The sequence below is a fragment of the Seriola aureovittata genome, chromosome 6 (assembly GCF_021018895.1).
Source record: "Seriola aureovittata isolate HTS-2021-v1 ecotype China chromosome 6, ASM2101889v1, whole genome shotgun sequence".
Lineage (NCBI taxonomy): Eukaryota > Metazoa > Chordata > Actinopteri > Carangiformes > Carangidae > Seriola > Seriola aureovittata.
Window position 1 is genome coordinate 26,804,177 of NC_079369.1, and position 24,537 is coordinate 26,828,713.

Sequence of the window (24,537 nt, forward strand, 5' to 3'; positions counted from 1 at the left end):
GAGTCTTGACACAAACGTGCACAACTTCTCTGAATCTGTCTGCCCCCCCCCCCCCCCCCCATTACAAACTTATGAGCCCGCCCCCTGGCTATAAGGTTGCGACTACATCTCTACCAATCCCGCGCAACATATTACTTCACCTGTGACTCTCCCATCTCAGGTGTTGAGGATTATTTCTGGTCTTTTCACAGTCTGACAGGTGTACTGTAGAGACACTGTACATCTTTTCAAACCTCTAAATCCCTGAGGATCCTGTGCTGTGAATCTGTGTCACAGTGTACCTGCAGAGCTGCCACTCTCTATCTACACCTGTAGCAGGACAACATTCAGCTGCTGTCACCTGTATCCTCCCTGAGTGACCACACCCACTGAGGAAAAGAACTCATCAGATTTCCGATCCCCTCGCCACAGGTCTTTCACCTGCGTGGACATCATCAGTAAGCAGAGGATATATTTAGACTGAGTTACCTGAGTCAGAGACACAGAAAACACCTGCGTCTATTTGAGTGTTTTATCTTTTTTAGGTTTGTTTTGCTTTTGGAAAATCTGCTCTGCTTTGGATATAAAGAAATATTAATACAGTCGAAGGTAAGACTTGTATTTTATAAGCCTTAATGTCTCTGCTGCATGTAAACACTTCACCTTCTCCGCTGTAATTCTGCTTCCTTTTCTCCCATTAACAGATATCTTTATTGTTTCTCCCAGCTGTGTGTGTGTGTGTGTGTGTGTGTGTGTGTGTTATCATTAACATTCATTGTCAGTAATGTCATTTTCACTGTAATTCTGTGAGGATGTGGGCTGGATGTAATAGCACAGCAGCCATGTGAAGATTAGCCATGTAGTCTTTGTTTCCCAGTGTGTGTGTGTGTGTGTGTGTGTGTGTGTGAATGAGAGATAGAAGCTCTCAGCTGATGAAAGAAGAAATGCTATAATTTATCTTCTCCTTTTACCACAGATTAAAATGGGCTGCTTCACATTCGTCAAACTGATGATGGTCTTGTTCAACTTGCTTATCTTTGTGAGTATATTTCCCCTTTGATTGCATGCTCATATATGATGAGGAGGTGGGGGAGTGTGTGTGTGTGTGTGTGTGTGTGTGTGTGTGTGTGTCTACATGAAAAGTAGCGTGTGAAGTTAAATAACAAACAAACAATGCAGAGAAAATCACTCCATCCCGCCCTTCAGTGCAAACAGAGACGTTACATAAACATCTCAGATCCCTGAGCCAGGACACCTGAGCGACGCTCCTTTCTCTCCACTGCAGCAATTTTCATCTCATTAACTTCAAAGCCTCTAATTTCACCAACCTACGTCTTCGGCTTAATGTTGATAACTAATGTGGTTTGTGAAATGGAGAGAAACTTTGGCAGGAGTAAGCTGAATTCGCCCGGCGAGTCGGGTCCACCTGGGCTCCCGCCGTCACAGATGAAGCTCCCAGAGACAAGTCATCATTTTCCTCACATCTCCCATTTCTGCCTGAGCGCTGCCTGCTTGATAAACCCAGTGCGCCGGCTCTAAAAGTCGCAGCAGCACGTTGACTACGACGTCCCCTTAGAAATGTTGACCAGCAGAGCAGAATGATGGTGAAATGATTCTTTTCAGATCATAAAGACGACGCTTTAATGCGACCATTCAAATGTTTGGGCCACTGCAGCTGCAGTTCAAGTCACACCCTCCTCAGCAGAGGACACAGCTCCAGTGGAGACAAGATTCTTGTATATCAATAATGTTATGGTTTCTCTTTGCTGAACAGCACTAGGTCAAAACCTAGAACATGTCTGGACCACCTATGGTCAAATCCTGAAGCCTCTCTCTCTCTCCCTCCCTCTCTCCTGCTCTCTCTGCTCGGTGTGTCTTATGTTTAGTTATTCCTCTGCCTCCTTTACTAATAAAGATGATACATGTAATGAAAGTTGTTCATTTGCTGTAATGGAGGCAAGGCTCAGTGTATTGGAAGAGCTCCTCCGTGCAGTTCCAGAGCAGCCGGGAAATCAGAGCGGCTCGGTGGACTGTGGCCCGGCACTCCCCTGACCAGTGCTGGAAGTACCATCACTCAGTCAGTCAGTCAGTCAGTCAGTCAGTCAGTCAATCAGGCAGTCAGTGACATTTGAAGTTGTATATAATCATATGTAGCTTTGTGAAGAAAAAAGATATTTTCTCACAGCACTGATTCAATACAGGACGCAGCCTTTTATTTTTAAATACAGGCTGATTCCATATAATACAGGACGGGTGGCAACCCTTACTGTGATGCTATAGGGTGCTATAGGGTGCTGCAGGATACAAATACCTGGCCTCTGGTATCACAGTCATACTATGTGATTTTAGACTAAAAAGTTTGTTTCCTGGACAAAATCTAAAAATCATGAGAGAAATGTGTTGAAGTCTTTGGCTGTCAATCAAAAGCAGTGGTTGTAGATTGTTGGGCATTAAAGGTTCAAACTGGTGCCCCAAACCACGAGGAGCAAGGGTTGCAATCAGTTATTTGATTTATTTATAGTGAATGTTGATCACTTGCTGTGGTTCTAAGTAACAAAGGAGAAAAAAATTACAAAATCTGCCCCACAAATCAAAATAGATATAAGGTGGGCGGAGGTACTTCCACAGGTGTGTGCCCCCTTGTGGATAGAAGGGAATATGACTGCCGTTTCTAACATAGATCACACAGTGAGACACGTCCACTGACGGCCGACCAAACAAGCTCCCACAGAGTCTGAAAATCAAAACCAAATCCTTACCGTGTGACTGCTCCTACAGCCCACAAACCAACCAATCAAAACACGTCATGAAATATTGCAGAAGACGCAACCTATCTCTCATATTTCATGCTAGTGTCAAGTCAGTATCTGATTGAAATAAGGAGAAAATAAAGCAGAAAACAGTGTCTGATTTTGTGAGGGGATTTTCTCTTGTCCACCTAATGAACGACTGACTCAGGGTGAAAGGTCAGTGTGAGGCCCGAGGTCTCTGTGCCACAGCTTCTGCACTAAATCTTACAAGCCTTGAGACACTGAGGCGGCTCCTCCAGACAAAGCTGTGGTTTGCTGCTGATACTGATGGTGCCAGGGCTGATAACAGCAGACCTTGGATGGTCAGTAACAAGTGGCTGGGTGTTGTAAGAGTCAGCACTTGGGCGTGTATAGTCATGTTTCCTTGTTTATGGTTAATGAACCAATAGTGTATTCACACATCCCTCTTCTCCCTCTTCTTCTAGATATTTGACCAGTTATGGAGTGTAAAGCTTTGTATAGTAATCTCTCTAAGTGTATAGAGACTATTCCCAGGGGTTACTGCTTCAGAATTGAGGTGACATCATGCACAGAAGCCTGTATTGATGAATCCTCCTTTATCAAGCATCAATAAACATCCTCAGCATAAGACATCCTGGACTCCAGCGCTCTTTCTTCACCACCGTTGATAAGAATTTCCCTAACACATTTGAAACATCCACTGTTGTAATAACTGTTATTATTATTGAGAAATGATTTTAAAGTGATAATCAAGATCAACAAGGAGGACCCACTGGGACCCACTGTAGTTTTCAAAAATAGAACGGTAGCCTGTTATTTTAGCTGCAAGTGTAGTCTACGTGACTCCTCCGCTGTGGGACTGTGACTTGGACCCGCTCTGAATGCATTGGAAATTAGAAGTGTCTCCATGTACGCCGTGTGTGCAGATCCACGGTCGAGTGTCGGGACTTAATCAGATTGTCTGCTCACGGTAATATGACCCATGAAGATGGGTTTTATACTCAACTGATGTCTTTCTCATTCCTAGCCTTTCAAAAAGAACCAATTCCATTTCAATTGGGGTGGGATGGGCCCGTTCTCCTTCCTACTCCCTTGGTATCTTTCTATCTCTTCTCTCCATTCACCTCCCCCCTCTCTGGAGGCCGTGGCCTCCCATTCTGCAGTCTGTTATTCATTCCCTCTCCTCTGACCCTAATAGGCTATATTTCCCATCTCCATAGATAGGACACTGCTTCTTTTCCCCCCCCTCTCTTTCAAAAAACCTGATTTACTTCCAGTCCTTTTGCCACGTGGGTGTTCGACTGACAGGGCATCCACCTGCACATGGCACGCCAACATCAAAGGGATTAGCTATCTTCCAAAAAAAAAAAAGAAGACAGCGTGTCAGCTATAATTATACCTGGTGAGGGATGATGGTGGCAGACATGGAGTTAGAAGGGGAATATGCTTGTCGTATTGCATTTAGCTAACGGCGCAATGATGGCACTGAACAGGTTCAAGAGACGAAGAGAGAACCCCCAGAATGAAAGGAGGGGATAGAAGGAGAGAATGACGCAGAGGGTAAAAATAGATACAAGAGCAGGAAGGAGACAAAGAAAAGAAGGGGGGGTGACTCCCACATGGGAGACGTCAGCCTCTGACAGGAGGTGTGGGGTGTCAGTGCCTGATGGAGAGTGTGTGTGTGTGTGGTGGTGGTGGTGGTGTGTGTGTGGGGGTGGGGGGGGGGGGGGGGGGGGGGGGCAACTGCAGTGACTCTGATGGAGTCTGACAGACAATATCAGGTTTCAAACATGGTTTTCTGCAGAGAAGGAGGAAAGAAGAAGAAATCATTCAGTGAGAGGAGAACTGTGGGGTGAAATACACAGAGGGGAGGGGGGAGGATAAAAGGGTGGAAAAAAAGAGGAAGAGAAGGTCAGAGGTGGAGGCATGAGGAGGGAGAGGCAGGCAGAGAGAGTGAAAAGAGCATGACAGTGGGATCAAGTCATTTCCAGTCTGTAATGTGAAACATGTGACACAGTTCTGCGATTTGTTTGCTATGAGCAGGTTTTACCAGTTTTAAACCACCAGACTTCAGTGAATGCACTTCAGTGTCTCCTAATGAAATGACTGCCCGCTCACCTTTGTGTTGGACATGGACAGAGACCAATAAAAGATGAGAGGAAGCAAGTTTAACTACGATAAATTCTCAAATCGTGGCCTTTAAAATGTTTATATTCTGTCTTCTTTATTAACATTATTCCTAATATCTCATTCCTGACAACATTTGAAGTTGTTATTATCTGCTCCTTTTCAAAGTTGCTGTTTATGCCGTTTGCTGTTAAGGCAAACTTAAACTTTGTCGTCTTTTCAATCAGTGTTAAGCTGCTGTCATAGGAGCTAGGGCTGTGCAATTAATCAAATTTTATTTTCAATTACAATTTTGGCCTCTAATTATAAAAACGAGAGAAAACTTTTATTGTGCACTGAAGGAAAATAGATTTCGTATTTGTCGTTGCAACATAAAAGTTCTCTTTCACATTCACCAACTCCGTTTCTGATGAAGACATTCGTCTATGATGCATTTTGGCATCTCTCTCTGACCCTGTGCAGTACTCTCACACACCTTGGAGCACTGTGCACCACGCACACACACACACACACACACACACACACAATCACAAACCCTGCTCTTAGTTACAACGGAGACAACTCAACGTTTTGAAGTGTGGTTCAGGCTTTTTCATGCAAGGAAACATGAGCAACCTCTGTGAAAGTCTGTCATATACAGACGGAGAAATGTACAGTTCATGTATCATGCTCAGATATCTTTAACTTATATTGTGTATAACAGGAATAACAACATAGACACAGCGCTTTTTGTTTTGAAGTCATTGTTTTTCTGTCCAAAGTCAATGAGAAATCAAGCTGAATAATCGTGATTTCAATATTGAACAAGATAATCGTGATTATGATTTTTGCCATAATCGAGTAGCCCTAACAGGAGCTCAGCAGTTCCTGTAAAGACATTTCACATTAAAAGTGAAAAGAGTGGCTCAGTAGGCAAACTCCTTTCCTTTGCTGGAAGGTATTTTAATGCGAAACATCAGCAGGAAGTGCAGGGTCATTGACAGCAGTTAAACGCTGCTTGAAAGTAGAGATGACTGCAATGAATTAGTTTAGATACAAAACAGTGAAACCCAGTGTGAAATACAGGATTACTGCCAACTACAAGTGTCTCCATGTATGCTGTGTGTGCAGATCCACAGTCGAGTTTTGGGAGTGTTGGTAATATTACCCATGAAGAGGGGTTCTATACTCAACTGATGTCTTTCTCATTACAAGCCTTTCAAAGAGAACCAATTCCATTTCCATTGGGGTGGGACGGGCCCGTTCTCTTTTCTATTCCCTACAGTCCTCATGCTCTAATTATTTCCATTATTTTCTACTTTTCAACCAGTGTGAAGCTGCTATCACAGGAGCTTAACATTTCCTGAAAAATCCTTCCCTTTCCTGAGAGCTGTTTTAATGTGAAACATCACCAGGAAGTCGTAGAAGTGACTGTAATGTATGAATTTAGAGCAAAACCTGACAATTAGATCCAATAACAGGAATGCAGATACATTTACAGGACAATGTGAGGTTTGTATTTAATAAACAACAACGGTGTCCTTCTGTCAGGAGCCCAAAACTGCTGACAAAGCTTGTTTCTTTTTGTGTCCTGGGATAAGACTAAAAGCAGGAATACAGGAATGATTGGCTTGGTTTTGTCATGATTTGGGTGTCACGACTGACCAGAACAAGTTGGACCAAGTCCTGTCTAGTCTGGATCAGTTGGTGTTAATATGTCAGTCAGTTTGTCTCGAACTGGGTAGACACTGTACAAATTCATTTGAAATTGGTCATTGGTCAGAATAATTTTAGAAACCGGCTGAATTTCAGCCACATTGGTCATTAGAGGTTCAGTTCGACGGTGGATAGTGACGCCTGACGCCTTGCTGTTGGGCAATCTGATGGTTTTCTCTAATAATGGGTGTCTGTCTGGAGTTTGCTTAGTTCCATGATTCTACTTCCCTGTAGAAAGTTTGTTTTAATATTATTGGAGTTTTATTCTAAATGCTGTGGATGGTAGTCTTAACACTTTATTGGAAATGTCAATGGACAAAACAGATAGGGGGTTCTGTTTTTTATGGAGGTATATTTGTCTCAATATTATTTGTGTGAACAGATCCTGTGTTAAATGTGTAATCTAAAAAATAAAACACCTTCCACAAATACAAGAAAATAAAAAACATATTGGAAATATAAAACAGATCTGCAAATACAGAAAAAAAAACAAAAAAAAAAACAAATCTGTGAATACATTAATTCAATTTGAAAATAAATGCAAAGTACTTATCTTCCTAACATTAACAACTTCTACACAGGCATTTGTGAATCAATTTTCAATTCTTGGATCTCAATTCTACACTTGTGGATTAGCATTTTACACACACAAAGTTTTGAGACAAACTTTCCTCCAATTTCTGAACAATAATTCACTTGTGTCACTCAGACACTTTGTGCTCTTAATTAGAAAAGGGGAAATTGCATCGTCAGCAGGTGATCACATATTTTCACAAAGTCTTAGATGAGCCGTTTTTTTCCTCAAATAATCGGCGACAAGTAACGTTCACTATCCGTCCTCATAGGTTTTATGTTCCGCTGTTGATGAGTCCAATCAGAGTATAAAAGCTGTAGAAAATGTGTTTAGAACTTGTAGTTTGAGTCGATGTATTGCACCCAATTATCAAAGACTGCAGTGTCTCAGTTTCACTCTGTCCTTCCGTTGCAGAATTCACTGGTTTTCTTTAATCTTTATCCACCATTTCATCCAAATTTAGCATTTTCAACAAATTCCAACATAAAACCAAAAACTGTTTTTCATAAATTCCCTTTACTGGTTTCAAGAATTTGTGTTATCTCAAGATTCACCAGGATGTGACTAACAGTCAGTGTACAGAGGGGTGGTCAGTCCTTGTTGTCATCGAGTTCCCATCTTAAACTTGCCAAATCTAGTTGCAGAGCTGAAAAAGCTAAAATTCTTCTTTGGTGTTCAGTAAGTTTCTCTCCTCTTCACTATCTGTGCTATAATCTCTTAACATATGTCGATAGACTCCCAGGCTGACTTTATCCACCATCACAAGATGATAACTAAATGGATTTCTGTCCATTATGCCTGTGTGACACGAGTGAAGAGATAAAGGTGGTCAAGGAAAAGGGTCGTTTCTTTCAGAGAGGTAAGAGGAGGCTAAGTTGTTGCTTTGCTCCGATACATAATGGGAAGCCTGAGGCAGCAGCTCTCTGAATCTCACAAAAGAAATCCTCCTCTCTGAATGGAGAGAAGGACATTGAAGTGTCATGGTGTCACTAAGAGGTAATAGTAAGACAGCGTTAGTGATGTAAGACGCCTGCTCATTTCCAAAACCTATTACCCCCTCAAGAGCTGTTGACTTGACCCCAACCAAATGACTGCCAGGCACACAAATGATTGACATTTTACTTGCCATTGTTAAGTGTGGATTACATCCTCAGGAAAGCTAACGGCTCAGTGTTCCACTTTCAGAAATAACAATGATTTGTATGCTGATCCTGTTTTCCTGGTTCCTCCTGCAGCTGGGGGGCCTGACCCTGCTGGCCATGGGGATCTGGGTGAGCGTGGACGGGAGCTCCTTCTTGAAGCTGCTGGGGCCTTTTGCTGGCCAAAGTATGCAGTTCGTCAACGTGGGCTTTTTCTGCATCGCCATTGGGGTCATATTGGTGCTGCTGGGGCTCCTGGGCTGCTGTGGGGCCCACAAGGAGAGCAAGTGTCTGCTGCTCACGGTTGGTGCATCACACCTAATCTATCTCATTTCCATACAAGTGGAGACGTAAGCTGAAGGCGTAGTGTAGGTTTGCTTCACCAATGTGCCCAAGGTAGAAAGATAGCACTTTTCTCTAAACCTGGCGCCGTTGCCTGGATACTAATATTTTAGAATCCAGTTTTCTGGCAGCTGTTGTATGATAAAGCTGCTTTGTAGAGTTCTGGGAACTCCGGAACAGAAGGAGTAAGATTTTCATCCATTGCTTTAAGGTAATGTCACTGACAGCTTTCATCTCATTGGTTGTTCATACAAAGAAACGTGAGTTGGCTTTTCCCAAAATGTTGAAGATTTATATTATCAGTCAAGAAGCCCCCGAGTGAAGCCTCATTTTATGAGTCAAATCTGACATGGGTCATTGTATGTAAACAAATGTAGGATGATAGGATCGTAAACTTTCCAAAGTTATGTCAAAACCAACAAGGTTGTGATGCTATCTGTCCACACCTTCCAAAGTCCTCAAAACCGCACCGCCTCAGTTGCAGTTCCCGTTACAGTCAGTGGTCAGGTATCCAACCAGCAGTCTGAGGTGCGAAAAAAGTGTTTACATATTGCAAAATATTACTTTGTCGAATAGTCTGAAAAACCACCTCATGCAAGCGTATGAATTTTCCCAGTTTTAAAGTTCGCAATTTCGAACTGCACATTAAGCAGGTGAATGCAAACGCTGCTAGTGTCCACATTTTTTTTGACATTTATCAATTTGAACGGTCACACAGACCAACTTAGTGCAAAAATAGCATGTCAGCTAGCTGTTGGTGAAAACAAGAGACGCAACATCATGTTGAAAACAATAACAAATGAACTGAAATCAGCTTGAGACGGACTTCAGAGCTTTACTGGTCCATATTTTCTAAACAATGAATCAAATGACTTTGTGTCTGCAGCTCTACTGAGCTTTTGAGCCTCTTTTAGCTCCTGTTTTGTTTTTGTGGCACATTTACCATCTGATTCAGTCTCAGTGTTTCTATCAGCAGCAGCAGTTTTCTTCGGACAGGTGCTCACAAACCCAGTGTACACTACCTGCTCAGCGCCAAATAGCAGACATGACCATGTTACACTGTGTCTGCTGGGTGGTTATAGAGGAGGAAAATCAGCCAGTAGAGAGATGGTTCAGTCATTAATCGTCTATTGTGTCTCATTGCCCTTAAACTGAGTCAAACCACTGACATTATTATGTAAAACACCATTAATTATTGTTCATAGGTTCATAAGGTGCTTTTTACACCCAACTGCTCCACATTCAGCATCTCACCCATCCTTGCATTTACATCCTGCTCATCAACATCCCAGCTAATATCCACATCCGCCCCTCCTGCCTCATCCACATCAGTATCGCCACCCTCCCTCGAACGGCAAAGTGTACATTATTATACTCATTAACGACAGGTCTAACTACCTCTTAGTCCACCGCAGTGAGTCTAATGAGGAGCAGAGGCAGTACATTTCCCCCTGCAGAGCCCCCATCACATCCACATCTCCCATTGAGCTGAATGATGAAGGTGCAGCAGGATGCAGCGCACATCAGCCTCACCGTGAGAGACGGCTGGAACGGACTAAGTGAAAAGAATGGACGAGCTGATAGAATGGATCACTGTCTCTCCTTATTGTCTGGCTCTGTAATCAATCAAGCTTTATAAAACAATAATTGTGTAAAGGGCCACAGATATTCAGACATGCTGATGATTACAAACATTAGAATATTTTATGGTGCTTTACCACAGAAAATACAAACACTTATTTTATTTTAACAGATTTTTGTTATTTTCAATCAATTCTAGGGCTGAAACTAATTATTTTTTCAGATTTTGCGTTTGATTAATAATTATTTTATCGTTATTATTATCTTATTGCTTATTTTACTGATTTTTTTCAATGAATGGATTGATGGTTTAGTTTAAATCCCAGTCCAAAACCCAAGAAGAGAGGAAGCTCTGAACCTCTCTTCTGATTGGTTGACTGTTTTCTGAGTGATCCAATAAAAATAAAGCAGATTTCAGGTAAACACTCAGAGAAATCAAATTCTGCAAGGTTGGATGGTGGGTCATGGTGGGGGGGGGGTTTCGGGCATGGCTGAGAGCGGTGGCTGCTTTGTTGTGACATCACAAAGTTACAGAAGTCCTGACGGCTGGTTTTAAGGCTCAGTTTCTGAATACAGGCTGTGTGCATTTCTCTGTGGACTGAGGCTTTGATACTTTCACAGTATTAATATAGAACCTAGACCTGCTTTATAACAAACAACACATGGCTCTACCTTTAAACTATATGGAGCTTTAAAAGCTGTGGGCAAACACTGAAGTCATGAGTTCACATCCTTACACAATTCTGACCAGATAACGTTAAAACCTAAAGTCAAGTTTTTTAAAAAGATTTTCTTACTCAGTTGTACAGTTATATCACGTGATGTTTGCCAAACATGAAAGAAAAAATTATGGTTAATGTTATTTTATAGTAGAATGTAATTCCAGTTTTCTGCTAATATTTTTCTATCAGAGATAATCATCTGGGAACATGTTAACATTGCTAAAAATAAACATTGGGCGGGTGTCAAATTTAGTTATCGATACCAAACATTGGTTGGCTTCAGCTCTGTTTGTTTTATGTCTTTGTATTAAATGTGTTTTTGGGGTTTTGGAAAGTTGTAATGACAAAAGATTTAGATTTAAAGATTTAAAGATGTCACCTTGGTCTCTGGGATGAGCATATTTCATCATTTCATCGTTTTACAGGCAAAATAAATAATTGATTACATACTAATGACAATGACTGTTAGTTGCAGAACTAAAGTTATTGCATATGATAAGGTAAGATAATAAAACCCCAGCTGCAACAAAATGGATTTTTATTTGTTTAATTGTGAGTTTGCTGTCTGCTCTTCTTCCCTCCATGCAGTTCTTCTCCATCATCCTCATCATATTCATTGCTGAAGTGGCAGCAGCAGTCGTGGCTCTGGCCTACTCTTCATTTGTAAGTTCCCCCACTTCACCTCTTCCTCTTTTTTTCCCCACTTCCATTCACATCCTTACGACATCCTCTTCCTCCACTCCTCCTCTTCACTCCCTTTTCCTTTGTCTCTTTAATTCTCCTCGTCCCTCTCTGTTGTTCTCCCTCACCCCCTCACCTCCTCGTCCCACTCTCTGGATTTTATCTCCATGTAAATTCTCCATCATAGCCGCGGCCGTCATTGAATTACTGGCTTTATGTCTGCCTCACTACATTCGGCTACTTAATGACTGCGGGATAGCCCGGGGCTGTGTGCGCTGTCTCTCACTTTGAGCAATTTATTACTCTGGAATATTGAAGCTAAAGCATTTTATATGCAAAACAGCCTATTTACATATATGTCCCCCTCTCACTCTCTCTCACACACACACACATACACACACACACACACACACACACACACAGATGCTCCATTTCCACTTAGTCCCTCGTATAATAATTACAAGGATTTCAAATGAGCTGCGTAAAAGGAGTTTAGTGAGGACTGGGATCCTAATAAAGAAAATAGAAAGTGGAGTTTTTTTATCCAATCAGACGATGTATCTGAGAGAGGTAATCTAACACACGTCTATCTACAGGGAGGAGCTGATGCACTGCTTGGGAATTTCGTTTGAGTTTCATTTTCAGTTTGCACTTCTGTTGTTGCTGAAGCAACAACAGAAGTGCAAACGCTCCAACGCCTAAAACGATCTTTGTTTACATTTCGCTGACAGGTGACATCTTGTGGCCGTGTGAGGAATGACTGCTGCTGCGCTGTTGTAGCTTCACATACACATCATTGCAGATTTAAAGGATCTATTTGTAAGTTTTGCTATTGTTACATAACTAGCATTAGCATTACCAGCCATTTTCTGGGCAGCTCCTCCAGGCTGCATGTCGAAGTGTCTTTGGGCAAGATACTGAACCTCACATTGACCCTGATGTGCTGTTCCATCAGTGTAGGAGTGTGATGTATGAATGTGTGAGTGAATGGGTGAATGTGTTGTAAAGTGCTATATAAGTGCTAGTCCATTTACCATTTACCATTCTTAACAATGTAAAAGAAACATTATTAGTTCAGGATCAAACTTCATTCCTTTACTCACCAACAGCTGTTTCCAGAGGAAACCCATCACATCTTTTCTTCTACTGAAGTTAGCACGCTAACCAGCTATCCCGGACACGTCTCGTCACTTTCTGATAGCGACTCACTCAGAGGACGTATGATAACCTCTTGTCTTGTAAACACAATGATTGCTGAAGCTATTGTCAAGCGATAATCACCACTACTGCTCAAGAAACCGCGTTCAGCTGTAGAGAAAACTTACAAATAATGCATCAGCTCATCAGGATAAACCATTTTCATTTATCCCAATTGATGCAATTTTACAATTTCCTGTCCCCTGACTGCTTCTTCTGCCTGTGCGATGCCTGTGATGTAATGTGGCTGTGTGTGTGCTGCGTTTCAAAGGTAGGTCTGCTGATGTTAAAGGCCGTCAACAAATGTTGGCAGGTATCTTATTTTATTTGTTTATTTCATAAGAACAGTGCACATTAATGAACATCAGTATAAAATAAAAGATGTAAACGTACCGGGTTGTAGCATGAATGCTAATTTACATCTTTAGTCCCAAGGTAGGTAACATAAAACAAGAAGTACCAATAGATATAAAGATACAGTACACAAGTAGAAAGATGTGTATAGTATATCAATAGGGTACTAATGAATATGTGCTGTATGTGTGTGTTTTGTGTGTCCAGAGGGAGCTGTGTGAAGTCTGATAAATGCCCTCAAGTGATGTCAAGCTACATTAGCCACTGCTGGGAAAACAAACACAGATCTTCAACCAAGGTGATGGTGTTGAGTTGTGGAAGAAGAATCGTTGGAGTGATAAAAGAAAAGAGGTCTGGTTCTGCTCCATCAGTTTGTCCATCATGAGTCTGACACAAACCTCCTTTAAGAGAGGAGGTCTACGTGGACACCTGACCGAGCTTAACCAGATTTGAATCATAGTGGTGGCCGTTAAAGAATCATTTTGTAAAGGTTATATGCATTTTGGAGCAACGGTGTCCCATGGACTGGCGGACTATATGAGTAAACACTTATATGGGTCATTTTGGAAGGTACAGATTTTGTCATTTCATTTGAAAGACGTCTTTAAAATCTTATTTTCTTAATCAGGAGCCCTTCAATATTTCAGCCATTTTTCACAAGGAATATCATCTTGCCTCAACTGCTCAGAGAAAGATTCCTGGCTGGAGTCTGTGGGAGCTACGTGCAAATCGTTTCCATTTGCCTGAAGCTAATAGAAAGTTTTATTACCTCGTGATCTGTTCTGATCAACAGGAGAAAAACTTATGCAAACAGTCGTTGGATTACTAAAGGTCAAACAACATTTTGAGACAGACTTTGTAGTTGAATATAACTGCAGCACAAGCAGCAGAGTCGACTTCACTCATAAAGGTCAAAGTTCAAAGAAGTGAATGTGGTTTGTGATGGATTTATTCCATTGATTCGAGGTTAAAAGATTTTTACTGCATTCCGAGATTTTTTGTTTACAACTCAACATCATTTTTTTTTTTTGCAGTGTTCAGGTTTGCTCCAACTTTCCTGTGAATTCTGGTCATGTCCAATCTGGAGTGTGCCTGCTCTCACACAAAGAAGCTGAGAGAGTGTGAGTGTGTGTGTGTGTGTGTGTGTTGTCCTGTGTTTGTGTGTGAGTGTGTCCTTGAAGGCAGAGCTGTGTTCGCTGCTGCTGCTCAGGCAGTTTTGTTGAAATAAATCTGCCCCATTTCTCACTTGTCATTTACAAAAGCCAAGATAACCAAGGCGGACGATGTAAACGGCATCTGGTGGGAGGCGAATCGACAACAGGAGAGCACGCTGGTGTATGAGGAGGAGGAGAGGGAGGTGTGAGCTATTGTCTAAAGCTCAATGAAATGCGAGACATAACTCATAGATTTGTCTTCCTTAAGGAGATCACAGATATGGTTTAGAGCCAATTTAACGCACTGTTTGCTAGCTTTAGCATCATCTGTTCATTACAAACACAAAGGACATGGTCAGGATATAAGCGCGCAAGAGCAGCTGTCCATCTCCTGCTTTTGATAAGACACAGTAAACACAATAGCATCAGAATAATGAATATGGGCAATATACATCTAATATGCATATATATGGCCACCCGTGTCAATAAGTAAGAGACAGAGGCGGAGACAATGAAAGGAGACAATAAATAAAGTGTTGATCTATTCTGCTCTACTTATCTGTGGCATAAATCTGCCTTTTGGCCGCCGGGCCCCCGCAGCTCATCTAACCCAAGAGCCAATAACCTTCAGGTGGTCGGAATAACTGAGATTTAATAAGCAATTCCAGCAGGCATTATGAGAGGCCGTCAGTGGTCATGGTTGTTCTTCCCCCCCCACCCCCCAAGTGATTCGGAAGTGACCAGGGTGGAGATTTATTACCAGGGCTGATATGGACTTCACGGTGGATTAATGAAATAGATGTGATGTGGCGTTTAATGAATCATCCTGACGTCCGGGTGCAGTGAAGGAATGTGTTCTTAAAACGTAATCCAATACAGATTACTGTAGAAGGAAGAGGGAAGATTAGCTGCAGTTAGTCATGTAAGATGATCAACTACAATTACTTCAAAGCTTTAAGGCTCCACTAATCAATATCTGTGCATCACCAATCAGCTCATTGTTTTCTTTTTACTTCATTGTTCTGGTTCGGTCTCAGTGTTTCCAGCAGCAGCTCTCATAAACCCTCTGTGCACTAAGACAGCAGCTGTGAAGCAGAGCAGATGTGATTAGTCACTAGCTGGTGAACATGGTGGAACATTTAGCAGCTAAAGAGCCAGATGTTCTGTAACAAGTGTGAATAATAGACTTAAACTCATCAGGTTGACACAAAAACAAACAAACAAGCACCGAACGAACACTAGTGTGGCTGATCTGAAAACAGATGACTCGTGGTCGTATCCCTCCGCCACTCAGACTAGTTTCAGGTTACATCCCAGTTTCTCCAGAGTCATAAAATATGAACCATTTGTGTGAAAGTTTGTCATAGTGGCTGTGTGAAGTCTTGAGTAATGGATAATAAGTGTTTTGTGAGTTAACCGTGACGTTGACCTTTGACCTTTAGCAACCATGATCTAATCAGTTTACCAAATTTGAAGAAATTCCCTCAAGGTGTAGTAACACAGATATTGCGTTCACAAAGCCAAAACCATAAAGGCTCTTTCTTGAACTGATGCTGAGCTCTGTAACTTGAACCCAACAATAAAAAAAGAGGAGCACAAACTGGAACTTTGTTAATGGTAAATGACACAGAAGCAGATAGTTGAAATTTTGTATTTATCACCGCTTGTTGCATTTTTTTTTTATTTCTGATATTTCCACTCAGTTTTTGTCTTTTCAAACTGTATTTAAGAGCCTATGAACACGCCATGAAGCATTCTCCCCTTTGTATGGCGAAGGTTTTTATTCATTGTTTTCCCTCTGATGGAACAATAACCAATTAGTAGCCGGCGAGTCGCTGAAGTACGAGACATCGATAATTATTTGAGTAAACAGGAATATACAAGGAAGCAACAAGAGATCAATAACGTGGAGCTGAAGGTTTTTATCGTGTGTGTAGAAGGTGTTCACTCCGCTGTATTGATAGATGTCTTATCGCCTCACTCTGCTGTGTGCTTCTACACACATTGTGTGTGTGTGTGTGTGTGTGTGTGTGTGTGTGTGTGTGTGTGGGTCCATATCAGTGTGTAAGTGTGTGTGTGTGTTTAGCGGGATGTGGCGAGGCGCGGGGCCGAGTGACAGTGATGAATTAGCCCGCTGGTAATAACTCTCTGATCTCAGCCACTCTCCCAGCTTCTTGGGGGGCACTTTTAATTGTGGCATGTATCCCAGCATCCCCTTGGGCATCGTGTACGCCTGCCCCCCCCCCTCAATGTACACACAGAAGGAAGAAAACACACACTTTCGTACACATAAAGCTGCACATGGCCAAATGCACGTACAGTAACACAAACACACACACACACACACACACACACACACACACACGCACACACACATACTTCCTCCTCATCAAATAGGTCTTTGTGTGACTGTACGCGACTGGATTAGTTATCAGAATGGAAAAAACAGACTGAGGAGTGGGGGGGGGGGGGGGGGGGGGGGGGTGAAGGAAGGAATTTCTCCATAACAAAAGACTCTGACCTGCCTTTTTTTACACTTTGGATAAATACAAGTATCAGAGAAAACGTGTCCTGACCAAAGCCATCAGGAGCATCTATATATATGTAAATGCCCCCTCCATCCCCATCACACCCCTCTCCCCTCGTTTATGACCATAAAAAAAGAGAAGAAGAATGGAGAATAATGGCTCAGCCATTTTTTGATTTATTTTCATTTTTTCCAGGTGCCAGGCCGAGGCTGTTTATTTCCCAGGTGCTTTGTGTGAGAGAAGATTTATTTAATTTCTGATGAATAGGTGACTCCCAGAGAATTACCTTCCCTGCTGCAGTGTTTTATTTTCAGGAGCTTCCACGGTGTGACTAACTGAGACTGTAAAAGCTCTACAGTGCAGAGGTGTGCGTTTATAGTCTTCTACCGGAGAGTATTTGCATATGTCGGCCTCTTATGTACAGAGTGGACAGGGGCAGTGTGAAGTGATGAGGCTGGTTAGGGGTGGATCTTTTCACCTATGAGGGAGCCAGGCAACATATTGTGGAAAGGATGGCAATTTTTTTTTTAATTAGGGCATTTTAGAATGCGGGACATTTTCTGAAGGTCAAAATATTTTTTGTTAAGAGGACTTTTGTGATTTCTGTTTTTCCACAGGCTGAGGGGATCCTCAGAGCGTGGGCGACCCCTGCTTTACAGAGGGATTATGGCAGTGATCCTGTGGTGACTAAAATCTGGAACACCACCATGAATGAGGTACAGAATGTCTGAAGTTCTGCCCTTAAAGGACCTTGAAGGAGCGCACTGGTTTTGCATTTCTTAGCTCTTAACGACAAACTGCAGATGTAGGTTATATTCAAAGCTCCATATTTTCCTCCTCTCCTGTGTTTTGTTTGAAGTGTTGATCCATAAGAAGATATATTTGTGGTTTGAAGAACTAAAAACCATCTCAGTGTAAAGAAAAACAGGGAGGGTGCTGCTCTTCCAGGATGATGAGGCTACGTTTTTTCTGTTTATTACATATCTGTATTGATGTTCACATTGTGATTTTTTTTTCCAATATTTTGTCTCATGTGAAGTCGGGAGCTTCTATAATATGTGATGTTGCTATATTAGACGCTTTAGAACTGTGTTCTCACTCATATGCAGTTTTGCAGTCTGTGTACCACCCTCACGTCATTCTCCTGATTGTGAATTCTCTAGGCTTCACACTATTGTTTACTATTAGTTTCTCCCCAGCCTTCAGTCTTATTTGTAGTTTTCTGTCTTAGCTTATATGTGTGTGATGCAGTTCAAATATGTTTTTATTTCTTGTTGTTTCTATTGTTATAATTTGTTTGTTTTCAAGTGGTTGAATCCACACATCATGTGACTATGTCACATGACTACCTGATGAGCCTTTAAATGCACACCTGTTTCTCATTGCACTTATGCCCTGATGAAGACTGAGTCGAAACATGTTGGCGTATCCATATTCAAACAAAGGATTTTTTGTTTCACATCTATCAGAGTGCCCCAGAGTTTTTACTGACTGACATTGTGCAGTTTCAACTCTCACAAGACTTATTACTCTGGACAGTTTCTTTCTAGTTTATTTGACCATCTCAATGTAGTTTTACATCTCCTCTCTCAGGCTTCTCGAGCTCTAGTAGCAACAGGTAGGTGAGCCAATCAGAAGAGAGGAGGCTCTGAGCCTCTCTTCTGATTGGCTGACTGTTTCCTGAGTGATCTAATAAAAATCTAGCAGATTTCAGGTAAACACTCAGAGAAACCAAATCCTGCAAGGTGACATCACAAAGTTACAGAAGTCAACTCAGTGTCTGAATACAGGCTGTGTGCATTTCTCTGTGGACTGAGGCTTTGATACTTTCACAGTATTAATATAGAAGCTAGACCTGCTTTATAATCAAACAACACATGGACATCTGCCTTTATACAATATGGACCTTTAAAGAAACTTAAAGGAACATACTGGTTTTGTTATGTATTTTTTTCAGTTCTTAACAACAAATTATATATGTCTGAGGGCTATACTCAATATTTCTGATCATTTTCCAAATCACATCATCAGGTATTAGATTGTTTTTTCAGTCAGGGGAGTGTGGCTGATTAAATTCTCTCTGTGTAACATTGTTCTGCTGTGTCCTTCACTGAGCCGCTCTAATGAAACAGCATAAACAAACTGCCTGGGGCTATAGTTCACAGCTAAAATTTCTCAAGTCAAATCAAACAAAAGCCAAACAGGGGCTCAGCTCTATACGCTGCTCATCAAATCCGTCTGCTTTTGTCCATGAGTTCACCTCAGCTCCGCTGCTCACAACAGCCTCAGCCAAGCTAACAGAGGGAGCCTCTCACTCTTACCTCGCCTCACTCACCGAAAAAGAAGCTTTTATTCTCACTTGTGTCACAGGTTACTATGGTTCCGTTTACAGTGGTAAAGTATAGTCAAACTGTCGAGAGATGTCAGAGCTCGTGTTGTACAAAAAACTGTATTTTCACACCGACACTTCATTGTGTGGAGCCGAGCACCTCTCCAGTTTCAGGTTTACTTTCTGTTTTTTTTTTTTTTTTAAGGTGAGAGGAATTTAGAGCTCAAAGTGACATCTGTGAAACTGAAAGCAAAGTGGTGCTCCAGAAACAGAGTCATGTTTACTTGAGATAACACAGACTTCATTGTTAAGTTTTCAATGGTTGAGCCGATTTCTGTGCACAAAGCGGCACAGTAAATACTTACACTCGTTCTGGATGAACAAGTGGAAATACACACACACAACAACACAAAGCACTGACCGCCGTGCAGCAGCAAAGCTCTTGTTAAACTTTAATTAATCAAAGTTTATGTACAAGAATGCAACAGAACAGAAGTTATATTGATGATTAAAAACTTCACCACTATCCACAAAGCTCTTCCCTGTTTTTTCATCCCTCTCTTAGCTAAAGTGCTGTGGCTTCACCAACTACACAGACTTTGTGGGCTCGAAGTTTGAGAAAGAGAACGCAGGCAGTCTGCCGCCCAGCTGCTGCTGGACCAACAGCACCCAGTGCAGCCAGGACGAGGCCGAGCACAGCGCTGTGCAGGTGAGACAGGAAACACTGCTCCATGTGTTCAAGTACAGGCAGGAGAGGAGCGTCGATGTAGTAGATCACTGTTATAAACAGGTTGGACCGAATATGAGGAACGCCTCTCAGTGAAGTCAAATACAATTCAATTACCTTGTTCAGTGGCTAATTAGCGAGCAAATGAATTAGCCTTAGCTTTTGAGACATTGAGACTCTCAGCTGTGCTAACGATGCTAACGTGAGCATATGCTAACCACAGTTACAAAAAACGACTTGGACTGCACTCTCGTCTCCACACTCGACCCATCTCTTTGGCCATTGTTGGACTAGCTGGGAGTTAGGGGCGGAGTCAGGCACTGCCAAGAAGGCGTTGGCACTGCTGAATCCAGTGTTTACAGTCTGTCAATGTGTGTGTCGTGTTGATTTGAGAATTGCTGTTTATATTGTGACTCTTTACTCCTCAGGGCTGTTTTGAACACATCCTGGAGACCCTCAAAGAGCATGCTAACATTGTGGGAGGAATTGCAGCAGGAATTGGAGTCTTAGAGGTAAAATAATGACGCGGAAAATGCCAAATATAGAGTTTGAATGTGCTGCCTTTGGCTGAAAGACAGTGGTGAATCAAACAGCTCCAACAGAGCTCCAAATGTGTTATTCTTGTGGGATATTTTCTTTTATTTATAATATGTGTGAAGTGCTAACCCTCTTTTTCTGGTAAACCTACAGTATATTGCAACAACAAATCAAAATTTGCACCGTCTTCTTTCCTCAGATTGCCGCCATGGTAGTGTCTATGTACCTATACTGTCACCTGGACAACAGAGTCAGCTGAGACGCCTCCAGGGAAACATGAAAACATGACAGACCTGACATAGATGGATCACATGTGATTCAGTTTTTAAAAATCAATAATCTCATGTTTACGCTCTGTCACCCACACACTTTTTTTTCCAGGGAAACCTTTAATTTTACTATGAAGTCGTGTTTATGATGCCATGATGTTTTATGTGTAGTAAAAACTTACAGCTACTTCCTGTCTTTATATGAACAGTTAAAAAGTGCACATATCCATGTTTGTCAATAAAATATTTCAAACTACTTTTTTTTTAATCAAAGAAGGATTAAATTTTATATATATATATATAAATCACTGCACACTTCCTGCTCAGCAGCAAACAGCAGAGAAACAGATACCAGCTGGTGTAGCAAGAGGAACATCAAGCAGCTAAAGAGCCAGAGTTTTGGCTGGACTGAGCTACATCCACAAATGTCTGTGACTGACTCACTGAGTGAGTGATGAAGTTACACCATTCCTATTCCCATTGACCATTGCTCTTTCAAAATGATTTAGAGAAGGCTATTACATCATCAGGGGGCGTTTAGTGATCAGGGCCTTTATTTACCTCAAACTGCAGAAGGTAACAGGACTTTATTTCTAATTCCCTCTGATATGTAGCAGCAGCGGCAGCTCAGGGCACATCGGTGAGGGTGGCCAGGGTGGCCAGTCTGACTATGGAGCAGTCAGTAGTGCAAACAGCATAAAATCAGAGGTTGACTGTAAGCCTATTTATGTGCTGATGCATTTTGAAATTATTTTCTATTAAATATAAAAGTGTATAAATAAGCTGGCTCGCCTAGCTGAGTGGCACTGTTCAGGGTCCTGAAAGAGGGATTTAATTCTGGCCTGTAAAATAAGCTTTAAACCTTTGTGTCATGTTTGATCACATCCTCCATATTTCCACAGGGCAGGACAAGACACACGATCTGATGGGAAACAAATTCAGACAAATTTACAGTTCGTATGAAACATTCAGCAGTTTACTTTTGTCTTCTTTGGGTGATTTCTGGGTTAATTCAGCAACAATGACACTTTGATTTTTTTCCCTAGTTTCAACAACAAATTGTTTACAATCTGCCACAGCTCTGACCTCTGTCACTGATGTCTTTTTCATTACAACAAGCTCAGGCTCATAATTTCTTAGTTGAGATAGTTCAAACAGATGGTATCAAAACATAAAGCCTTACACTGGTTTAATTATCCAGGAGACTCCTGGACTCCTATCATGATTAAGGCCAGCCAGGGAAGGTCCTAGGGGCCCAAGGGTCAGCGACCCCTTGGGCTTCACCTACAAAATGCCACAGAAAGAAACGCAGAAGGACGACAAAGAAGATGCCAAACAACCACAAAGAATCGAAAAACCACAACAAAGAAATGCATGACGACAACAACTGACCACAGAAACACACAACAAACAATTACAAAGAGACTCAAAATGACAACAGAGACTGTGCGTAGGGGCCCATTGACTCATAATCTGTCTCCAAGGCAACCATTTTTCTTTATTTTTAATAAAAACACTGAATTGCCGTAAGTCATTGCAGTGCTCAATGTGTCTTTTGTCCTGTATATTATTCATTATCCTGCCCTTGAAGACTGAATGCATTGTGACACAGGGCTGAATAAATATTGACCAATAAAAGGCGTGACAGCAGACAGGAGGCGGGGCGTTGTTCAGCCATGCAGCAGGTTATCTGACTGCTTTCAGCAGAGATGCTAAACCAGCAACCAGCTTTATTCAACTGTTTCTGTACAAGACGAAACTGCAACGAGACCGAGTCGTGCTGACCGGAGAAACACAATGTTACATCCATTAAACAAGCTGTTTGTACTTTACATCATTTTTTCTTCATTACCTTCAAACATGTAGCTGAATTTTTCTAGCTGATAAAATGTTATTTTTGTTTTCTGACTCTCTCACCTCAACAGAAATATTGTTTTCATTTGCTCTGTATTTTTTGCAGTAACTTACTTTAATCAGTCTTAAATTTTTGTGAATGACACTCAACACTTCCTCCAGGCGTTTCACATTAAAAGCTCCTCAACTGTCAGATTCCTTTCTTTTGATGTCAGATTTTGCCGCCTCATTCTATTTTCAATCTGCTCAAGGGCTGAAACTAAGGATTTTTTTTTCTGATTTTTTGATTAATAATTATTTTCTAACATTATTATTATTTTATTGTTTTGTTTTTTTTTTTCAAATAATGGATTGATAGTTTAGTTTAAATCTCAGTCATAATTTCCGAAAGGCTAATGAGATGTCTTCATATTCCGTTTTGTCCAACCGACAGAAAATAGCAAATCTTTACATTTTAAAGTGAATTTAAAGCTCCATATTTTCCTCTTCTCCTGTGTTTCATCTAAAGTGTTGAACCATAAGAAGATATATTTGTGGCTGAGGGCAGTGACTGCTTTGTTGTTACATCACAAAGTTCCAGAAGTCCTGACGGCTGGTTTTAAGGCTCAGTGTCTGAATACAGGCTGTGTGCATTTCTCTGTGGACTGAGGCTTTGATACTTTCACAGTATTAATATAGAACCTAGACCTGCTTTATAATCAAACTACACATGGACCTTTGTACTATGTGGGACCTTTAAGACAAATTTATATACATAAATGCACATGATTCCAGAGGGTTCACTGACTTATTCTTGCCACTGTGGCGTCATGGCTGTAAAGCTTGTTGAAATGAACAGACTGAGAGGAAAAGGGACAAAACATGTTCGCTCTTCCATCCAATTATAAACCCGCAAGGCATTTAGAGTTAAATCTGTCATCATCTCTGTGCCGCTGAGCTCCATGTTTAACAATAACCCCCAGCTCCCTCTGTCTCACACACACACACACACAAAATCAATATTCCATCTACATCACAGTCATCAGCCTCTGAGCTCGGCTCATCAGAATGCTCAATAGGTCAAAAATGACATTTAAAAAGGCAGCCCTCTCACTCTCTCTCACACACACACACACACACACACACGAACCAGTGACTTCTGACTGACAGCCACAAATGACCAGGTTTGGAGCTGGTGATGCTGGAGAAGAGTGTGTGTGTGTGTGTGTGTGTGTGTGTGTGTGTGTGTGTGTGTGTGTGTGTGTGTGTGTGTGTGTGTGTGGACAATGAGTCAAACACGCCATGTGAAATAAACACACACAATTACTGTTACATTACATTCAGTCAGTCATGAGTAAAAACAGACCTGAACATCCGTCTTAATTAGAGCTGATGTAAATGTTTGGCCAATAGGCAGATTCATAGACTCACACACACACACACACACACACACACACACACACACACACACAGGTTTGGTGTCTATTAATGATACGGAAGAAGGATGGATGCTTGGTGTTCATGCACCCTGAGCTGACTGCCTCTTTAATTGTGCTAAAATAATTGCGGATTGGAACAACTTGGCGAGATCGAGGTCGCCCGTCAATCACACTCATATTCACACACGTGAGCAAGGAACCAAACCTGCATGTCTTTATACTTGATACTGTTTGAATATTTCCTAATCACAGTGTCAGAGCTTCTGGAGCCTCATTACGACGTCTCTAGTCCCAATAAATAAAGCTCAGGGTAAAAAAACAAGACTTTACATTAGCGTGATTGTACTAAAGTAAATTGATGCACGTTTTTACCCGTTTCACAATCAGTGAAATTGTTCTTCTTCCCCGTCTTTTTTCTCCGTGTCTGATTTTTTTATACAAACTGATAGATTAATGGAGTGTCTTTACCCATTTATGTGGGAGTGAAAATGAGGTTTGTGCACATGCACCCAATTTCTCAATTAGTGAGATGTATAAAGTGGAACCATGCGAACACACA

The 24,537-nt window shown here is 41.5% G+C and overlaps 2 protein-coding genes across 2 annotated transcripts in view; one reads left to right on the plus strand and one right to left on the minus strand.

The window, feature by feature from the left end:
- pomgnt1 (protein O-linked mannose N-acetylglucosaminyltransferase 1 (beta 1,2-)) overlaps positions 1–24,537 on the minus strand; it is a 115,666-nt gene that overhangs the window by 73,365 nt on the left and 17,764 nt on the right. The gene's annotated exons all lie outside the window — the stretch shown is intronic.
- On the plus strand, positions 962–20,958 carry LOC130170870 (tetraspanin-1). Its single transcript, XM_056378561.1, has 7 exons — positions 962–1,018; positions 8,382–8,588; positions 11,519–11,593; positions 17,462–17,560; positions 19,739–19,882; positions 20,329–20,412; positions 20,637–20,958. The coding sequence occupies exons 1-7, from the start codon at positions 962–964 to the stop codon at positions 20,694–20,696; spliced, it is 726 nt and encodes a 241-aa protein (XP_056234536.1). The 3' UTR covers positions 20,697–20,958.